Source organism: Triturus cristatus, chromosome 11, assembly GCF_964204655.1.
Source record: "Triturus cristatus chromosome 11, aTriCri1.1, whole genome shotgun sequence".
Lineage (NCBI taxonomy): Eukaryota > Metazoa > Chordata > Amphibia > Caudata > Salamandridae > Triturus > Triturus cristatus.
Window position 1 is genome coordinate 285,565,481 of NC_140594.1, and position 20,341 is coordinate 285,585,821.

The following is a 20,341-nucleotide window of genomic DNA, read 5'->3' on the forward strand; positions in this document are numbered from 1 at the left end:
AACAGGGCCAGGATTCCCTGGGGCATACCCATCTCCTTGATCACCCACCAGAGCTTATCCCTAGGCACAAGGTCGAATGCTGACTTTAAATCAATGAACGCCATGATTATACCATTTTACAAGGTTAAAAACAGTTCCTGCTTCTGAGAAGTCCTATATTTAAAAACAATTCTTTCTTCAATACGACGAAAAAAGAAATTAATACATTCAATTAAAAAAAAGAAGAAAATGGTAAACAGCACAGGGAGAAACACAACAGTCAAGACATATGATCTATTCGGTATTACTGATCTGTGTCAACATTATACATAATACTAGATCTAGGAATTATCATTAGTCATATCAGAAATGTTCACAGATTCCATTTTTTGTTTGCTTGAGTGGCTCAAGGCGGGAAGTCCTGGATGACCCAAAGGGCAAAATACCTATTCCAACAGGCGTGACAGTCCTAACAGTAGAACCTTGTGAAAATGTGGCAGGACACCCACGTGGTAGCTTGTTAAAAGTCCAAGACAGGTACCCTGTGTGCTTACACAGTAGTAGCAGCCTTTGCCCTAATGGAATGGGCCAGCATGCCCTCAGAGGGCTGCTTTTTAGCTCAAGCGCAGTAGAGTGGATGCTCTTTTTCACACCAGTGAACCCAATGCAGAGCTGATCGCCCAACCGATATTCTTTTGAGTTAGACATCTGTGTGTATACCTATGCAGGGGCTCGCAATGTGAGCCCATGAGGGTAGTGAGGACTAGATTATGGTCCTATTGGGGCTTGACAAAGGGTCAAGAGCCCTCAAGAAAATGTGGTACAGCAAAAGGTTCGACAAGGGATCAGAAAGTGGGTTTGCATGGTGTGAGATGCACCGAACACAAATTTGTCCCAACACGAGGCGTATATAGTCTTTGTTGTAAGGACAAAATAAACAAAAGGATGTAACCTGTAAGAAGCAAATGTCAAAGGCAGCTGACCAGGTTATGAACTTGTCCTAGTACCCAATGCAGATGGATTTCATTAGGGGGTGTTTGGCAATGAGGGTGACATCCAGCACTTCAGGCGGCTGAGAAAATATCTAAAAGGGTGTCATTAAATGAAAGCAAAGGCTCATATGCTGTCAGTGCAGGCTGCAAAATTTTTGTCAAGCATTCGTTTTAGTCTCAATGAACAGCAGCTGTAATGCTAGTACTTTGGCTGCCCTCTAAACCACTACTGCAACCGAGACACATTCTTCTGTTGGATGCCAATGTGGCGAGTCAAGCGGTCGTCTCAGGAAAGGTAGCAAGTCCACTTGCATTTTGTAAATCAAGCTATTAGGCATCATCAGTATAATGAGGAGGAAACAAGCCATCGCAGTCACCATTATCATCAGTATCCTGATGTGCAGCCTGCTCTGACACAGGATCAGAGTCCGAACCAAAAAGAAAATTGAGCCTTTGCTGATAGTTGCAACGTGGTAGAGACGCTTGCTTAGATGCGGGTCCAGCTGCCCTCGGCCAGCACAATATTAAGGCCTTGTTATGCCTCGTTAGATTGTAAATATAAGATGTGGGACACCCAATCTGATGACTTCCAATTTCACATTAGGTTTGTAGACCGGAACCCTGTTAAGAATCTTGTTAGGACAACCTTTAAACAAGTTAAACATGGATATCAAATTGTGCCCAAAGTATACTCGAAGGACGCTTCTTTGGGGTGTTGAAGCCTGTAACCTGATGAGAAAGCGCATGCTTTGACTCTCCTCAGTTGGGCCTGAAGTGGATAAAACAGCCACCCAAAAAGTTGAAATTTCTCCTACAAAAGGTACCACTGATCTCCTGTCACTTTCACTAGAGATTTAAGAAACGGATTCTGATCGTACTAAAGGCCATGAGAAATTCAGAATAAATGCTACTGGCATCAATGAAGAACACTCTTTTATAGCTTCTCTGTACTTCACTCAAAACACAGAAGAGTGAGACTAAACAATAAGTAGTTACCAAATGCCCATACGACAAACTGGTACCACTGCATTAGAGCTGCATGACCTCCTCAGGGACAGTGGAACATATCACCTTTCTTATGTTTGGAAAACACCTCGGATTTGAAGTAAAAGACTCCGGTACCGATGTATGAGTTGAGATGTTAGGCTTTGATAGCGATTAAAATTAGTCTCTGATGATTACCCTTTCTTCACTGAGTGCCTTTCAGTGAAAACAGACAATGATGGTAACTCGAAAAAGATTTTGTTAAGAGTGTATGCATTTTACAGATTCCATAATTAGAAGAGAGACCGTTACTGACCTATTGGGTGTCTTAATTCTTCTGAAACTGGTGGAGCAATATGTCTGGGGAACAACAAATTACTTGGATGCTTTTTTTTTTTTTTTATTCTGAGTGACAAGTTAAGGAATGGCAGGCAGTAGTAACACAGCAGCCCCACAAGGTAAATACAGGAAGGGGAGGCAAATTATTAATTAGTTAGCAAGAGCAGGAATGAAGCATAAAAATTTGGGATTCACCAAACATGAACATTTAAAGGACAGAATTAATTAACTATCTTTTGGTAGGAAAAGAGACCAGCATCATGAGCGTTTTACAAGCTTAAACAAACTATTCAGACTGACTGCTTCCAGGGGAAACACGACAAAGAATATTGATGATTCCAAAGCATGGAAATTAGGCAATATAGCACTATCAGACAACATTCAAAAGGGCGGACATCATGTCTTCAATTACCCCAAACGCAATTAGACAAATTGGTGCATATAACAAAATAGGCGTATATGCATCGATACACAAGAAGTGGTTTGAACAACTGCAAAGACTAATATCTGTCAGTTTATAGGGCGTGTGGTCTACTAGTGAATGGCAATTGTAGGAACGACAAATCTACAATGCTCTTAATAGAGTGTGCAATATATCAAAACTGTAGTAGATCAAAGTGAGATCATTAACATGACCAATTGGAGCTGTTCTATGCTACACTGCCAAAACATTCCACCACGATGGATCTGTGCTTCTCTTCAGGGTGAACAAAATAAATTCCCAGCATACTAGATAGTGTTTGGTTAAATTCATGCAAACCTCATCACTGCAATGTAAGAATACAAACACTCTATAAAAAATGTTTTCAATACCAAGCAGAGCTATATGTGTAGAGATGGTGTATTACTTACAGAGATCTCACAAGAGTTGGAAGACAATATATTCTATCAGATTATAAGAAAAACAAAAACAGCAATGAGAACGAAAGTTTAGGGCGGGGTAGTAAGAAACATGTTACTTACCTAGTGAGCACCTGTTCATGGCATGTAATGCTGTAGATTCATGTGCTATGCATACTCCTGCCATCTAGTGTTGGGGCCAGATATGTTCAAGTTGTTTTTCTTAAAGAAATCTTTCAAGTCACGAGGTGCTGTGGCTCCTCCTCTTGCCGGTAACATGCATGGTCATCGACTCCATCATTAGATTGTTGAGGATGGAATGTGAAGCGAAGTGCTCTATAGAGAGATGGTTCCCATTGGCCTTGGACAGTCAGATCCTGTAAGTGCGCACCCCATTCCGTAAGGGAGACATCCAATGTAATGGTCCTCGGTATAACTGGGCTGAGATAAGACTGCACCTACAACAGGTTGTTGAAGTCCCACCACTGCAGAGAGCGACAAGTGCGGCGGCTGATCAACACTACATCGTCGCTATGACCCCCCCGCTTGGGACCACTGGAACACCAAGCACTCCAGCAACCAACACGTGTAACCTGGGATGGGGCACTATTGAACTACAGGAGGTCATAATGCCGAGGAGGCGCATTACTGTCCTGACTGTGCCTTGGAGGCCTGGTTGAGAGGGATTAGTGCCTGAAAGGACTGTATCCTGGCAACATTTGGATAAACCATTCCAACTTATGAGCTGATGACTGCCTCCAGATAGGGCTGTACCGTACCTGGAGGGGTGTGAGGCAGGATTTTGTTTGCTGCAGTTTTCATGGGTGGCACTATGGATGAGCCAGCCGTCCAGACAGGGGAAGAAATGGACGCCTTGCCTGTGCAGATTAGCAGCCACTCCTGAAAGGCTCTTGGTGAGCACCCTGGGTGCAGTGATGACCCTGATGGGGAGCACCTTGAACTGGTAATGCGGTCTTTTTTTGGAATGAGAAATTACAGATTATACTTCCAGGTCCTGCTGATAGTGGGGGACGGGTTCCATCGCCCCTTTGAGAAGGAGCACTTGGACCTCTTCCCTGAGTACCTTTTGATGTTCCCGGAAGAGTTTGTGTTGGGAAGTGTAATGGTGGGAGGTTTGGAAGTGAGCTCCAGACAATAACAAAGTTGGATAATATCCAACACCCACTGTTCGGACGTGGCATTCCGTCAAAAGAGAAAGAACCTTTGGAGGTTCAACATCTCTGTACCTTTTTTTTTCTTTTTTCCAACTTCTGGTCAACCTGCAGTCTGAACAGATTTGCCCATCAAACTGTGGGTTGAGCAAGTTTTTCAGGACTTCGTGCTTGAAGCCAGAAATATGGAGCCACATGTGTCTGCGCAGGACGACACTGGAGTTGACCCTGGCGGAGCAGCACGGTCCATGGCATCTAGCACACAGCAGACGTGGTGTTGGAGATTTGCTTTCCCTCTGGGACAATCTCATAGGCCTTTATCCTGTGCTCTACTGAGAGATGCTGGAGATGCTCCTCCATCTCATCCCAATGGGCGCGTCATACCCAGAGAGCAGCTCAATGGAATTTGCAATCCGCCAATGGATGGCAGATTGCACAATGACTTTCTTACCAGCAGCATCTATCCGTTAACTCTCTTGGAGGGACATTACCAGCAGCTTGAGAGTTAGCCCTCTTGCATGCAGTGGTGACCATTAGAGAGTTGGGCGGGAGCTGACCACGAAAGTACATGGGGTCAGTAGGTGAGAAGTCTTGTATTTTTTTGTCCCCCAGGGTGCAATAACCCTGGCGTGGACGGGGTCGCAAAAGACGGTCCGTGGTGTGACAGCATTCCTTTGTGCATGGGGAGGTTCTGGGCAGAATGGTGTGTGGAGGAGAGGGTCTCAAAAAGAAAGTCCTCCTCCAAAAGCTCAATGTGGAGATCCATCTTGTGGAAGGAGGTAGCCCTACCAACCAATTCATGGTAGAAGGTGGAATTTTCAGGAGGGGATGGATGAGCAGGGGTACAGGTCGCAGCCTGTGTCCCCCAGTGGGTCAGCATCATAGGTGTTTCCAGAATCAACCTGTAGAAAAGTGTTAAACGTATCACCTGACCCCCTTTGACTGAGTGAGGAGACACCTGAAGTGTGTAAGGATGGGGGTCACCTGGAGAGCTGGGTGGAGAAGTTGAGCGCTATGAAGGGTATGATAGAGGAGGAGAAAAGGGCAAGGCGATAGTGGCCTTGTCCGGCTTCTAGCGCTACTTGGGAGGAGGTGGCAAGTCCAAAGCTTCCTCAAAAGATAGCTGATGCTTGGCGGGTGGAGCGCCAGACCCAGCAGGGCAGGCTAAGATCCGACGCATATGAGGGGGGGAGGGGTGGATACCAATATGTCTCTGCCTGACGTCGATCTCCTATTGCAGCTTGTGGCGGATTGGTTCGACAGTGCCCAACCTGAGGCTGGTCTTTGATGTTGGTGCCGATCTTTTCAGCTCCGAATGAGTTTTTTCAATTTCAACGCTATGGGTGTTGGCTCCGAAGAGTGGGTCAGCGCCGAGGTGGACGTGGTTGGCATCAAGTGTGCTGGCATCAACAGTTTCTTCAGCTCTGAGCCAAAGTTAGGAGTTATGTTCGAAGGTAGTGGTCAGTGCTGATCATGGCCCGAAGGCAGTGGGGGCCCAGCAGCCAGTCTGAGGCTCCAGAGCAGCAGGATGATCCTTATGTTGGATTTGCTCAGCGTGCGAGCGGTAGTGAAAGGGGAGGGAAGTCTGAACTCACAACAGGCTGCGCCGGAGGCAAGTTCTTGATCTTCAGATCAGAGCTGGAGCTGTCAGCTGGGGAGGAGGTTCCTTATATGCTGCCGAAGGTTGTGGTTGATGTTCCCCCTCAAGGTTCTCTGATCCGAAGAGGTCGGTGTGTCGAACCGTCAAGCCTTACAATGACGAAGGGTCTGCTTGGATCGGTAGGGGCAGCAGGTCTTACAGGGAACCTCATTGTGTTCAGGAGACAGACACAAATTACAGACATAATGGAGGTCTGAGGGTATTTCGAGTGACAGAGAGGACAGTAACAAAATGGCACCCGTTCCATCACAGTCGAGAAAAGACGTGGACATGAGACAAAGAAGGGCCCAAAGGCCAAAGCCCTATGTGGGCAGAAGTCAACCTGAAAGCCACCCAGAGAAGCTTAAGCCGTAGATTACAGACCATAGAGAAAAAGGAAAATGCGTGTGATAATACAGACGAATGCCGACTGAATAAAGCACCACGATGGTTCAGAACTGGAGCAGGATAGTACAAGCTTGAACCAGACGGCGGAAAGAAAACAATCTAATAAAAGAGTCTACGACCATGCACATTACCAGCAAGAGGAGTCGACAAAGTACCTTGTGACTCGAACAACTTCTTAGAAGAAAAACAACTTGCACACATCTGAACCCAACACTAGATGGCAGGAGTAAGCACACAGTATGTATCTAGCCACACATGGTTTGAACATATACTTTCCAAAAACTTAAATGTCTAAAGGAGCAACACTGGTGCTACCATGAACGCAGCCAAAGTACAAAATACTAATCATAAAACAGCAATGTCTCTTTCTACAAATTTGATTATAGAACACAAATAAAGACATAGGCGTTTCTTAAACAGCAATGGAGGTGCTTAGCACACAGGCCAAAGACAATCAATGCACCTGTTTGGTACACCACCTTGTTTCTTAAGTTCACTTATCTGCTTTTTCCTACCCTGGCATCCTCTCAACTCTGTTTCCAATTGCAAATATCCAACATTTTGCTAAGGTGCGAACACTTTGTATGGAGTGATCATCAACTTGGAAGCAAAACCAGAGATCAGGTTGTCTCAAGGAAATATTAAACTGTAGTACTCTACTAATCAGATACAGAGTCAAGCTTTAAACATGAACTTTTTAATTGCCCACTGCACGAAGGCAAATTTCTCAATTACTAGAAGCACGACATATGTTTTATCAAAGGAACAAATGGGCCAGCATTTTAATTAGCAAAGACTTCCTAAAAGTCCTAAAAGCAACCTGATCAAAGGTCAAGCACTATATTTAAGTTGATAACGATCACAAATTATAATATCCTCCAAGCCACTATAAAATACTCTGGCAAAGTAAATGGGAAGCACAATATTGAGTTATACTTACATTGACGCTGGACTCCTTAAATTTGATGTGCAACCGGTAGTTGGACAGTGCTATTATGGCATCCTCTGCTCGTCCAACATATTCTGTGCTCTCACCATGTAACTCTAGGAATGGAACCTGGGGGGTGGGGGGGGACAAAAAAGGTTAGTAAACTGAGATGCAGACACCCAAACTGCAAAGTTCCATAAGTGAAACCAAAAGCAATAAAGGAACCTTGTGAATGATTACATGCAAATTTGTGATACTTGCACCCATGCTGTAAATGTTACATGTAAATGTACAGGGAAGGTCTGCATTGCAGCAACTGTAGCAGTACTTGTTCAGTTCAGTGGGGATTTTGTACAGTTTAGTCATATAATCCTTCCCTATTGATGTTTGTACAGAATATTCTCTGTGTAAGAGAAAAAGGTGGACTGAAGCTGAAACTGCTACACAAAGTGTGTAACAGAGTACTATGAATGAAAAAAAGCTTACTTCTAATGTCTGATCTGTGGTAAAAGACTTCAGTCATTTGTCAGCATGGAGTGGATGGCACTTTGCTAATCCTATGCTTAAAAAAGTGTGCTTGAAAAACAGACATTTAATGTAAGCATTTTTAGAGTTTAGGTGGTGTTGTAATGCTCCATATAAAAAGAGGTGCTCTCTACCTAAAGCTAGGGAACTACCTAGAGTTCAGTTACCTACTTCCTTGTTTGCATATATGTATTTATATTTGTCTTTCAAAATGTTACCATTTAAATATTAGGGCAGTGTTAAGCGACTGAAGATGGGTAGGCGGTGTAACTAGAAGTGGGCAGGAGATGCTGTACATATGCAAATACCTCTCCAACTATTTCTACCCTCTTTATTAATATATTATGTCTCAAAATTGCATAAACCAATACCTCCTCTCACATTTTTAATCTTTGGATTTTAATGCCTGCCTTAACATCTCAATGCCCATTTACTTCAGACTGCCCTTCAAAAAACACTAAAAATTCAACAGCTCCTATCCAACAAAATGGCATTCAAGAGGGACTCTCTTTTGTCTGGAATAAAAAGTGTTAGCAATCTAGTTGTTCATTAGACCCCCTGTGGTGAAGCTGCAGGAGATAACTAGGGTAAGTGACAGACTGCGGCTTGTGTTGGAAGTGCTTGTTCTACTAACAAGAATGAGAGAGATACTTGAAAACTCATAGAAAATGTGTCCTTATCTTAAGTAGGTAGAGCACTAAACATAATTTAGATGACAAAATTCTACTCATGTTAATTTCTAAAGTAATTTGCTTTAGGTTTTACAGCTTTGAATACATCAAGATGGTTACAGGGTGCAAACGTTTGTCATAAAAACAGAAGGTTAGGGCTCTAGTTGTTGATTATTAGAACACTGTGGGAAGCTGAAGCAGAACACCAGGGAATCAACTGATAGGCTGCTGTTGGGCATACGTTTTAACTCAGGATATTACACTTTTTTCTCACATGGCTGAGGAAGATTAATGTCAAATTACAGAAAATGTTCTTCCATTTTAGCTTCTGGAGCACCTTCCCTAACCTCTTCGAGAAAGTAAGAGAAAACATTTTCCTCAAAATGGTTCATCAAGTCCCAACAGGTGCTCACCATTTTTCACAGGTAAAATCACATGTGAACTCACCAGAATTCCAAAAATTAGTATAACACCACCAACAAATGATTTATATAGTGACTAAGATCTGTTATCAACCTTCATATGTGCTCTTTTTGTGACCCTTAAAACCGGGCATTATTTACAATTAATTTCAAGGAGGACCATGATCCTGATACATGATATAACTGGCACCACATGCTGTCCAAGTTGGGGCTAGGTCCTTTTAGCCCCTTTACATGCCCCCGGGGGACAGTCAGGGTGTGCCCAGTCTATTCAGTCATTGTCAGGGCGCAGAAACCATGTCCTAAAGTCCTGTAATGAAGACACCAACATATTGTTTATGTTGTGGCAATCCAATCAGGATTGCCTAGTCCTCTCTAAAGTGAGAGCATAGCCAGACAACAGTCTAGATATACATGTTTTTAACCCCTTTATGGCACCCCCGAACATCCCTTCAATGCACCTTTCTAGAAAACAGCTGAGCGGATTAACACCAAATCACAGAAAGAATGCTTTCTGATTAAAGTTTTAACTTTGTCACATTTGGGGTAATTCCATTCAGCGGTCTTCTCTGTACACCTGCAACAGAAATTTCCTATAGGAATTAAGATGGGAAATCAATGTTTTGAAATCCCTCCCTTTCTGCTTAGCACCCCTTGTCGAAGCATTCAAAAAATTTTCAGGAAGGAGCTGAAGTGGATGAGGCCCCTTTGGAAAGTTTTGTGCGATTCATCAATTGGCATCACTGTTATGAGCAAAACAAAAAAGCTATTTGTTATACTGCTAATGACTGTAGTGCAATAATTAATGTATCCCCTTTTTCCTTCCTTCTCTCTTTCTCTTCCCCAACCTTTTGTATTTCTTCTCTTTCCTTTACCTTTTCTTCCCAGTTGCACGAAGGCAAGAACTAAGAGCATAAAATGTTATGAACAATCATTCGAGGCTTTGACAGTTAACAGGTGGGGGGATTATTAAATGGGGGCTTGAAACGACACCTGAATAAAGAGCTAGTTGCTTCATCTTCTTGTTGCCTGTACTTACCTCAAATTACATCGATTTGGCAACAAGCTATGGGATGTGGAGAGATACAGCTTCTAATTTCCTTGAGGATATTCCAGCTTGTACGCGTACAGTGAAGTGACATGCTTTTCGACTGCTACGGACTCGACTGCTTGCTGGGAGTCTTTTAGTGTGGGGGCATTTATGTCCATGCGGCCTCTGGTCAATAACCCCTCTGGTTGGGACATCATCAGTCTGGGAACGTCTTGCTGGGAGGAGCCATGGGAGTCTAAATCTTCTCACAGAGCCAAGTGTAATCCCGGCGTTTTAAGCCTAATTTCAGCGCAAGGAGCAATTTTGGGTTTCTAATTGACTGCCTGTATATTTAAGCATTTCAAGACATTATCGGCCATTTTGTAGAACACATTTTATGGGTTTGTGGGACTAATGTTCTTGAAGGAGATTACCTCTCTGTTTCTTGCAGTGTCGGCGTTTATGCCATACATATGTTACATTCTGTAAAGTTGCTTCAACCTTTGGACTGTAGTGTATAGAGGCTCAAAGGAACTAATTATTGCTAAATATATATACAAGGGTTTCGCAGTGTGGTACAATCATTTATAACAAAAATGCAGTTAGATCCTCAACTGACATTTTTACAGACAAAAGGGGAACCACCCATACCGTGGAAGAGGTAAAAAGAGGCGTTTCAAATATACTTGATGGCAATGTATGGCAAAAGAATTCCAGCAGAAAGAACAGAAAGTATCCTACTACATTCTTTGGGTACAGAGACACAGGACATTTTTAGATCCCTACCCAAAGTAGAAGCTGAGGAGGGTGAGGGTGGTTTGGATGTGTTTGATGAGGCCATGTTAAGACTAGATGCACGAATCAAACCCCCTGTCAATACTACCCTTGAAAGATATCCTTTTTATACTAGACAACAAAAGGATGGCGAATTGTTTGATGAGTTTCCAGCTGCTTTGAGATTTATTATATCCAATACATGTATTTTAGGCATCGCAACCAGTGAAAAATACGTGATCCGCTTATGGGCAACACAAATCATAAAATAATACAGGAAAGGTTGTGGATAATGGGAGATCCCACCATGGAATAGTTTGTTGCATCTGCTAAAGCCATTGAACAATCCAGGAACTGGGTTAAAGAAGTGAATGAAACTCATTTAGGCAAAAAGGATGAAAAAATATGTTCTATCAGTGGAAGGCATGTCTGGAATAAGATGCATAAAAGTGGAAGCAAGGAAAGAAAGTCATTTTTTTAGTTGTGGAAATCCAAAACATGTTGCATCCTCTAGAAATTGTCCTGCAATTCATAGAGAGTGCAATAATTGTAAAAAAGAACAGCAATTTTTCCAAGATTTGTAAAGAGGTTAAGAAACAAACTGAGCATTGCATTGCACAGGTCACAGACAATTTAATACACAATGAATTGTGCATTGATGATGAAACTAATGGGAAATTACAATGTGGTAATGGTGAGAGTGGATGATAATGAGGCAAAGGATGAGCCAGTTTATTCCCCAATGTGGAACTTACAATTGCATGACAGAGAATTGTACGTAATGGCAGATTCAGGTTCTCTTCTTACTATTATTTCTAAATCTTAATTTGAAGCAAAACTGGGAAATGAACAACTTACCTCCCGATGTTTGTGCGGTTATATTTGAAAGACAAATTGATTTTGTGGGTCATTTTGTAATCAATGCCCAGTTCAAATGTGGATCTGCTACATTAAATATCTATGTGGCAAAGGAAAGAGTCAATATTTTTGGCTAGAAGGATCAAAGAAAACTAAACATCAAACTAGATCCCAAGGCGGAGGGTCCTGTGTTCATAATAATGGCGATGGATGTAAAGGAAACATTTTTACCATATTTTCCTAAGTTTTCAGTCAAAAATTGGGAAAACTGCAAGGCCTTGAGATGAGACTTAAGCATCATGCTGAACTTGTCAGACAGAAAGTGAGAGTTGTACCATTATGTATGTGAAAGGAATTACAGGAACCTTTGGATCAAATGTCGAGGGATGATGTCATTGAGGAAATGTCTGAATGGATCTCTCCTATAGTTCTTGCCAAGAAAACAAATGGTAATCTCATAATCTGTATTGATGTGAGGGCTCTAAATGAAAACATAAAGGTGGCCAGACATCCTCTAATAAGGATAATTGATCTTCTTTCAATGTAGCCACTGTCTTTTCCACTCTAGACCTGTGAAGTGGTTAGAATCAGATATAGTTATCAAGAAAATCTAGACATTTGACTGCCTTTATCACATCATGTGGTGGCTTTCAATTCCAAACAATGCTGTTGGAACTAGCATCTGCTTCTTCTGTTTTTTGAAGAGCAATGTTCCACATGCTCAAGAACATGGACAGTCAAGTGAGGTGTTTTCAGGAAGATATCCTGGTGTTAGCCAAGTTAAAGGAAGAGCATTATGAAGCGCTTGAGGAGGTTGGCAAAAGACTCTCAAAAAAGGGTCTTGTATTATGTGCTGAGAAGTGTAAGCTATTTGAGTCCCAAGTGGAGTACCTGGGACACACAATATCAGCCAAGGGAGCAGTAACCAAAGTAAATCTGGTGGATACTATAATGGAAGTGTCTGCACCTAATGACAAAGAGAAACTAACCTAATTTCTTGGGTTACGTGAATATTACGGAACATTTTGAAGGATTTTGCTACAGCCATGAAACCTTTAGGAAAATTGTTAAGTAAAGGGTGCGAGTTTAAGAGGGAAACAGAACTGCGGAATGCATTTGAATTGATCAATCTTGGGCTGGTCCTAGCTAGGACGCGGGTGGTTATAGCATGGATGCATCCCCAGCCCCTGAAGTATACAGACTGGATACGGGATGTGTGCGAGTGGGCGGGGACAGTCAGTAAGAATGAAATTAGTTCGGAAGGATGCTTAAGTTGAGGAGGACGTCATGACATGGACCTCTATGCTAGCAGATATACAGGGAGATCAGACACCTGTATCTCAGGCGGCCCTGCAGGGGGAGACCTCATATAACAGAGAATAAAGGCGGAAGGTTGCCTAGGACATGAGTGGGCTTTCACACATAGATATACCGCTGAAATGTGTATGAGAACATGTACTTTGAATTGAAACGGACCGTGGGGAGGATGGTGGAAGGGGAGGCTAGGGGTGGGAAGGGGAGGCTAGGGGAGGTTTGGGGACAGAGATAACTTCAGAAAGATGTTGGCTATGTTATAATGAATTAGAACATGTGGGAAATAAAGTTGTATGCAAACGTTAATTGTTGCAAATGACACTCAGCCAAATACTAGGACTGCGAGTATATGTTGGACCAGAATAGAATCAAGAGCCAGGACGCCAAGATAGATAGGATAGTGTTTGGGAGCCAATTTTCAGATAATTGTAACCAGATTAAGAACATCATTAATAAAAATTGGAAAATTTTAAATGACGGACAGGAGATACAATTAGAAAAGCCACTTTTCACATTCAGTAAATATCGAAATATTAGAAACGCCCAAGTGAATACATATAGAGATCCCAAATTAGAAGTCCAAAGCACTATCCTACGCAATAAAACCACTGGCAACCATAATTGCGGCACGTCTTCAATTTGTGATTGCTGCATTGTGGCTAAAAGTTTGAATTTTAATGGCCTGGAGATCAAGTGCGATAGTCTCAATTATTGCCGTAGTAAGAATCTAGTGTATCTTTTGATTTGCCCATGTGGACTAGGCTATGTTGGGGAAACAAGCCGTGAACTCAGAGTTAGGTTGTTGGAGCATAAGTCTGCCCTTAGAACTATGAACGAAAATGCTCCACTTACAGAACACATCTCCAGAATAAACCACAAGTGTAATGATTTTAAGTGGTTCATACTGGAGAAAATCAGGGGTAACCGGAGAGGAGGTGATCGAGAGAAAGAGGAAACTCAGGGAACAACGGTTTATTTGTAAACTAGGGACGGTACAGAATGGTCTTAATTCCAGAGAGGATTGGATGTCGATTAGTAATAGACATCAATACCGTAATTTAAAAGAGTGCAAATATATTACGGTTCGAGATTAGGGAAATGAGATTAAAGACAGGCTGGAATCATGATTATTTACCCCAGGAGTGTCTACTACTTGTGTCGAATTCTCCCGGATTTTAATATTGGGCATATCTTGTTCTAGCATTTCTAGTTAGATGACATAGTACCGCTGGGTTTAAATTTTCTCGTTTGGGTATTTCCAAATGTAGCACTTACTTTAATATTGGGCATATCCAAATGCAGAGTTGCTAGTTGGATGACGGAGTGCCTATAAGTGGTAAAGTTCCCCAAAATAGATAGTACTTTTGGCATATGGAGCCTAAGTATATATAATATTTTGTTTATTTGACCGAGCGTATATTAAATAGTTATGGAATACGGAAACTGTGTATTTCTCCGGTTGGGTCATTAATAAAATGTCCGGAAGTTAACCAAGGGTGTAGGTCACCTCGGGTACATCGAGACATAATATGTCCGGGTTTAAATTTTTATGTTTTTGTAATTAATTGGCCAGACTGGAGTTTAGCAAAAATGGAGTGTTCTTGAGGGGTCAAGTTGGTCTCTAGGGACTTGCTATGCACGACAGCCAAAATGATAGAAATAGCCGATTGCGTTTCTAGTGTGTCCCCAGCTAAGTAGGATTACACACTGATATGCGGGTTCTCTGTTTTTTCAGCGACTGTGAGGCACGTAACCTGCATGAATTGTGGGTACCATAAGGGTGGTCTTTTATCTACCCCCCAAAAAAAGTTTTTACATTGGAGCCAATGAATGAGGTTATAGTGGCATTGAATTCAAGGTTAAGAGGTAGGTTTTCGAATTTATTCAGTCATCAATCCTATATGTAATGATAGGAAATAGGTTTGAGAAAGGCCTGATTTCTAATAGATTTATATATGTCTCTCCTTTTCTCTTTTTAATTCATTTAGAATGTTTATATATACTAGCGTCACTCCCAAGGATGAGGAGAAACCTGCCATAAACTAAACTAGAATACTTGTTGACAAAAGGTGAGCTAGACTAACACGGAACTGGTATGAAAGTTGTTCAGATCAGATATGACAAGGGGTAAATGTGGGTGTATCCTTGAATTCTGGGACCACTGACTCAGTTGCATATGTGGTGTCTATTAGGTGCCTTATAGGTCTGGTACTTATTGATTGTGGATTGGATCATCGCACCAATCTCTTGTAGAATTTCTACCATTGGAAGCGGCTTTAGTAAGTAAGCTTTTATTACTTTTAAGTTGTACTAAGGTATGCTGGTGTTCTGGTGGGTGAATGGAGATATGTGATTGGCTAATACTGCCGAACGTTATGCTATATAGTATGTGGGGTACTGTTGGGATCCAGCCGATTGTTGTGTTGGTTTCACAAAAAAAATCTTTTATCTTAAAAAAAAAAAAAAAAAAAAGATATAAGGCTGTGGCTTGTTAGTAAAGTACAAGTGGTATATACGATTTGTTTGCAATATTTCGTTTGTTTAATGCATTTATTTATATTGTAGATGTGTTTTTCCAACAAGAGGTTATCAATCTGTAGTCTTGATAAAGATGGTCCAACCAGCATAACCATCGAAACGCGCCGGCGCCTGTTCTCCATTAATCCGTCAAATTGATGTTTCCTTAGGTATTGACGGTTTGCAAAGCACCAGGGTTCAACTCAACAACTTGTACAGACGGATATGGTCTTCCATGACAAGGATTAATGTCTACCCTAACTCTCGTCTGTGCTTTTAATGCTGCTATTCTATTATTGTGTATGTAATTCTTGCAAGCCATATGAAAACTTTTTTTGTATTGTTTGTAGTGAAAGTACTTTTTAACTTTGCAAAATAATAAATTGTGTTTTTAAAAGTACAGCCTATTAGGTTTTTGTACGAACGCATCGGGACAGTTGGTCTGAACAGTAGCCCCTATGGTTAGATGTTTGGTTAATGAGATACAGTGGGGCGAGTGGTGATGTGTTGACAAATAGGTCTTTATTAAGTTTCACCAAAGGACACCTTTTGTGCTTTGCAAATGACACTCGCACATACAGATGTAATGCGGTTACCAAAATGCCAATAAAAATGTATGGGAAAAAATTCATTTGAATTGACAAAATCACAAACTGTGAACACACCTGCACTCCAACCGTTTACCAATGGGTAACATTTAATATTTCAGTAGGTGCAAGTACATATTGGTTGGGTACTGTATTATCACAAAGATCTGGTGGTTCAGAATGGGCGGTGGCATGTGCTTAAGAAAAGCATTGAATGAATCTGAGCAAAAATATTCTGTAATTGAATGGGAACTTTTTGCATGTGTGTGGGCTACAAACCATTTTAGACATTTTGTGTGGGGCAATCGTTTTACTATTCAAACAGATCACAAGCCACTAATACCCATTTTATCGCCAGGTGGGGGGGAAAGAAACTCCACAGCATGCATTGTAAGATTGTATTCTTGTAGATTTGAACAGAAGTTTGATATCTGTTTTGTTCCTGCCCGCAAGAATCAGACCGCAGATTGTTTATCCAGATTGAACTTTGTACGTGAAGAGAGGACAGTATGCAATGAGGAGGATTTGACATAGTAGATGTCAATGACGAAGATTTAAGGAGTATGGTAAAGATGGGGAACTGAATCTAGTCAACAAATATTTGGTTGATGGATTGCCCAAATCTAGAGGGTTTATTGGTTCCCTTCACTCTTTTGCACAGATGGCAAGCGAATTGTCAACTAATGGAAATGTCTTTTTTCCGTAATGGTAAGTGTGTTCTCCCAGTGGGACTGCACAACCACCTGCTAAAGTTGTGCCACAAAAACCATACGGGAACATCTGTATTGAAGAATCAAATACAAAGTTATTACTGGTGGCCTGGAATTGATGCTGAGGCAGACATCATGGTCAGACAGTGTGAGGTGTGTGTGTCCACTGATAAAAATTGTAAAACTCCGTTACCACCCCCCCCCCCCCCCCCCCCCAGGCATATTACACCATGGCAAGAAGTGGGTCTAGATATAATTGGTCTTTTCAAAAACCTGCCAGTTTGGTACTCGCTGATTATCACTACAAATGACGGAACCAAAGTTTGTTGAGAATGTAACAACTTGTGTGGTAGTTAAGTTTCTCAAGGATGTGTTCCGCAGGGAAGGGTTCCCTGAACATTTGGCTACAGACAACGGAGCGCAGTCCACTTCAAGTGACAGGAAGCAGATCTTGCGTGCGCACAGTATGAAGCATATTAAGACAGCTCTATATGATCCCTAATGTAATGGTCTGGTGAAGCGTTTTAACCAAACTTGGAGTGTTCATCTGCCCATAGTTGGAAGTAACCCTTTTGTTCTAGCCATTAGTGATAGATTATAGTCATACAGAATCACACCACACTCTGTCACAGGAGTTTCACCCTTCATGTTGAAGAAGACGACAAACCACCTCTTTATTTGTTCATGCTGGTTCACGACATAACATAACATGTATCTGTAAAGCGAACGTTCACCCAAGGATATCATGACGCTGAATAACAGATTTTATTGTTACCCAACTCAATGGTACTCATTTTATCGACCACAGATAGATGAATGGCTGAGTGGACCCGCCAGGATTTGAACCTGTGACAATGAGGTCGAACACAGGCCCCTACAGTGGATGTATTACTAAGCCACCAGACCCAGCTTTCTGACCAAATTTTGATGTAACAATGTTGTGCTTGATCAAGATTTAAATGTTATCAGGTTGAAGGTCCTCAATAAGCAATGTAATTTGAAAAGGAAATATCTGTCACACAAGGTTTCTTCATGTACCATCTTTGTGGGAGACTGGGTCAGAATAAAGTGGGGAAAGCATAAGAGCAAGGGTGGACACAAGTTCTCCAAGCCTCTGGTCAAAATGAATGACGGGAATGCCATAACCAGTGATGGCAAATGTTGGAACTTCAGGAGAATGTCTAAATGCACCGATGGAAGCATGAACAAATTTACTCAATCTTGCAACAGTGATGTAAGTTACACCATAAATGTGGAACAAAGTGAAGGTGTCAGTGAGGGGTTCAGTGATATTTTGCAAAAGTAATCAATGATATTCCAGAAGCCCACACTAATGCGAACAAGCAGCATACGAGGGACAAATGTTTGGGGAGCACAAGTTGTAAAGAAAGTAATGAAAATTAATCTAGGGCGGACAGAGTAGTAGGTGTTCGTAGGTCAATAATTCGCTTGACAAAAGTTTAGTTTGACGAATAGATTATTTTTGTGGTTTATTATTTCTGTTAGGAGGAAGATGTGTTATATTACTGATGACTGTAGTGCAATAATACAGGTTTCCCCTTTTTCTTTCCTTCCCGAAACATTTGTTTATCTTCCCTTTCCTTTACCTTTTCTTCCCAATCGCATGAAGGCGCAAGCTTAGAATGTTATCAACAAACGTTCGAAGTTTTGACAGTTGGGGTAGGGGGAATTATTAGGTAAGAGATGTGGGCTTTAGATGACGCCTATAAAAAGAACTTCTTGCTTTATCTTATTGTTGCCTGTACTTACTTACCTAAAATTACAACACTCGTCCTATGCTACCTGTGACGGCCAATGTGATAGAGTATATATATTTGACAGGTAGGAATTGCATTATTTTATTACAAATAGAATGGGCTGTGTTATGCAAAATTGCTTGTCTTTTTCTAATGTTCATCTTATTCATTTTAAAGGCTGACATTACCATAATAAATACTATTATTCTGATACATAAGTTTCACATACTGACTGCACATAATAAATAACTACGTATTGTTAGATATCAACAACTGAATTTGTGCCTACTATTTTCAGGGCCTTGGTGAGGGTTCACATATTCGGCGCTTTCAGCCAAGGAATTTTAGAATCAATCATTTTTATTGCGTGGTGCACGATCAAAGTTACACAGATCAACTGCCTACAACTATCGGCCGGCAGAGCGTAACAGAATGGTCAGTACACAGCGTACAGGTCTACAACCCGGAGGGCAACCCTGCGAAGAGAGGTTTCAGCTCATAGCATACCTACAAGGCAACTGCTCAGATACCACTTTTATAAAAATAAAGGAACAAGAAAATAGACAAACACCCAATCCCTCCACCCCACCAAGACATCCCACCCCCTCCGCATCAGTCTCTGGCTCCCTAACCTAGTCACCCGAGGCCATTGGTCACAGCTCAGGATAATTCAGACTACATTTGTGGCCCCCGCCGGTTCCAAAGGAATGAGCTGGAGAATTTGTAAGTATTTTGGGCCGTTACTTCCCTCATTTACTTGGAGAGGAGCTGCAGGAATGGACACCAGAGCTTTGCGTATTCTGACCCTTTCCCATCAATGCTGAGCAAGAGGGGCTTTATTGCTAAGAGGTGCCAGAGTCTCTGGATCCAATCCCGCGGGTCAGGTGCGACCGAAGAACCCCATTGCACCAGGAGAACCTGCCGCGCTGCAAGCAATGCTAACGCAATTTGTCTGCCCCTCAGCGAGCGTAAAGGAAAGGATTTGGGATGAGGAAGGCCCAACAACGTGTGCTCAGGTTCACGGGGGAATGTAATCTGAAACGCCTCGTCAAGATCATCAAGAACTGCTGCCCAATACCGCACCAGTTTCGGGCAGTGCCCCAGCAGGTGCATCAGGGTGCCAGGAAGGCCACGCCCCCGCCAGCAGAGGCCTGACTTAGTTCCATCCCAAGACTTCATACGCGCCGGTGTGTAGTACCAATAAGCAACCATTTTATAGGCAAATTCCGCACCCGCGGTGTTAGAGGTAGTGTGATGGGTGCGGTAGAAGATATGCTCCCATTCTTTGTGCGTCAGAGGGTGCCCTAATGCAGTCTCCCAGCGAACCTGCGCCTTCGACCGCTGGTTCTTAGGACAGGCCACAATCAGTGCATACAATTCAGATGAGCTTACGGTCATCCTTTTTGCAAACTAACCAGCGTTCGCAAGTGGTCAAGGGACGAGACATTATAGCAAAGTTAGAAGGTTGGGTCACCCAGTGCGCCAGCTGCGAGTGATGGAAAGCGTCAGACTTCGGCAAATTAAAATAGTCTTTGCGCAATTGAGAGAAGGGGATCAAGCCATCCAGGTCAAAGAGGGAGCCCACCCTTTTACACCCCTCCTCCCGCCAGCGATGAAAGACTGGGGACGCGCACCCCGGCGGGAAGCCGAGGTTGTCCACAATAGGTGTCATAGGGGAGGGAAACGTAATCCAACCCTTGCGCCCCGCTAACTGATCCCACGCTTTGAAAGTCGGCGAGGTCACCGGCGACGAATAGAGACCCCATGCCCTGTGCTTGCGTGGAAGCCAAAGTTCACAGACATTACAGCCAGCTACTGTCTGGTCCATAAAGTTCCAGAGTTTGCTGGACAGTGGCCTGTTCCACTCCGTGACGTAGCGGAGACAAGATGCTTGA

At 42.4% G+C, this 20,341-nt stretch overlaps 1 protein-coding gene across 8 annotated transcripts in view; it reads right to left on the bottom strand.

Annotated features, from left to right (window-relative positions):
• Window positions 1-20,341, bottom strand: part of MTMR3 (myotubularin related protein 3) — a 1,575,327-nt gene that overhangs the window by 1,166,238 nt on the left and 388,748 nt on the right. For all 8 annotated transcript variants that reach the window (XM_085633882.1, XM_085633880.1, XM_085633884.1 and 5 more), the window contains one exon: window positions 7,294-7,410. In XM_085633882.1, the coding sequence (XP_085490008.1) occupies window positions 7,294-7,410 (117 nt within the window). The remainder of the gene's footprint in view (window positions 1-7,293; window positions 7,411-20,341) is intronic.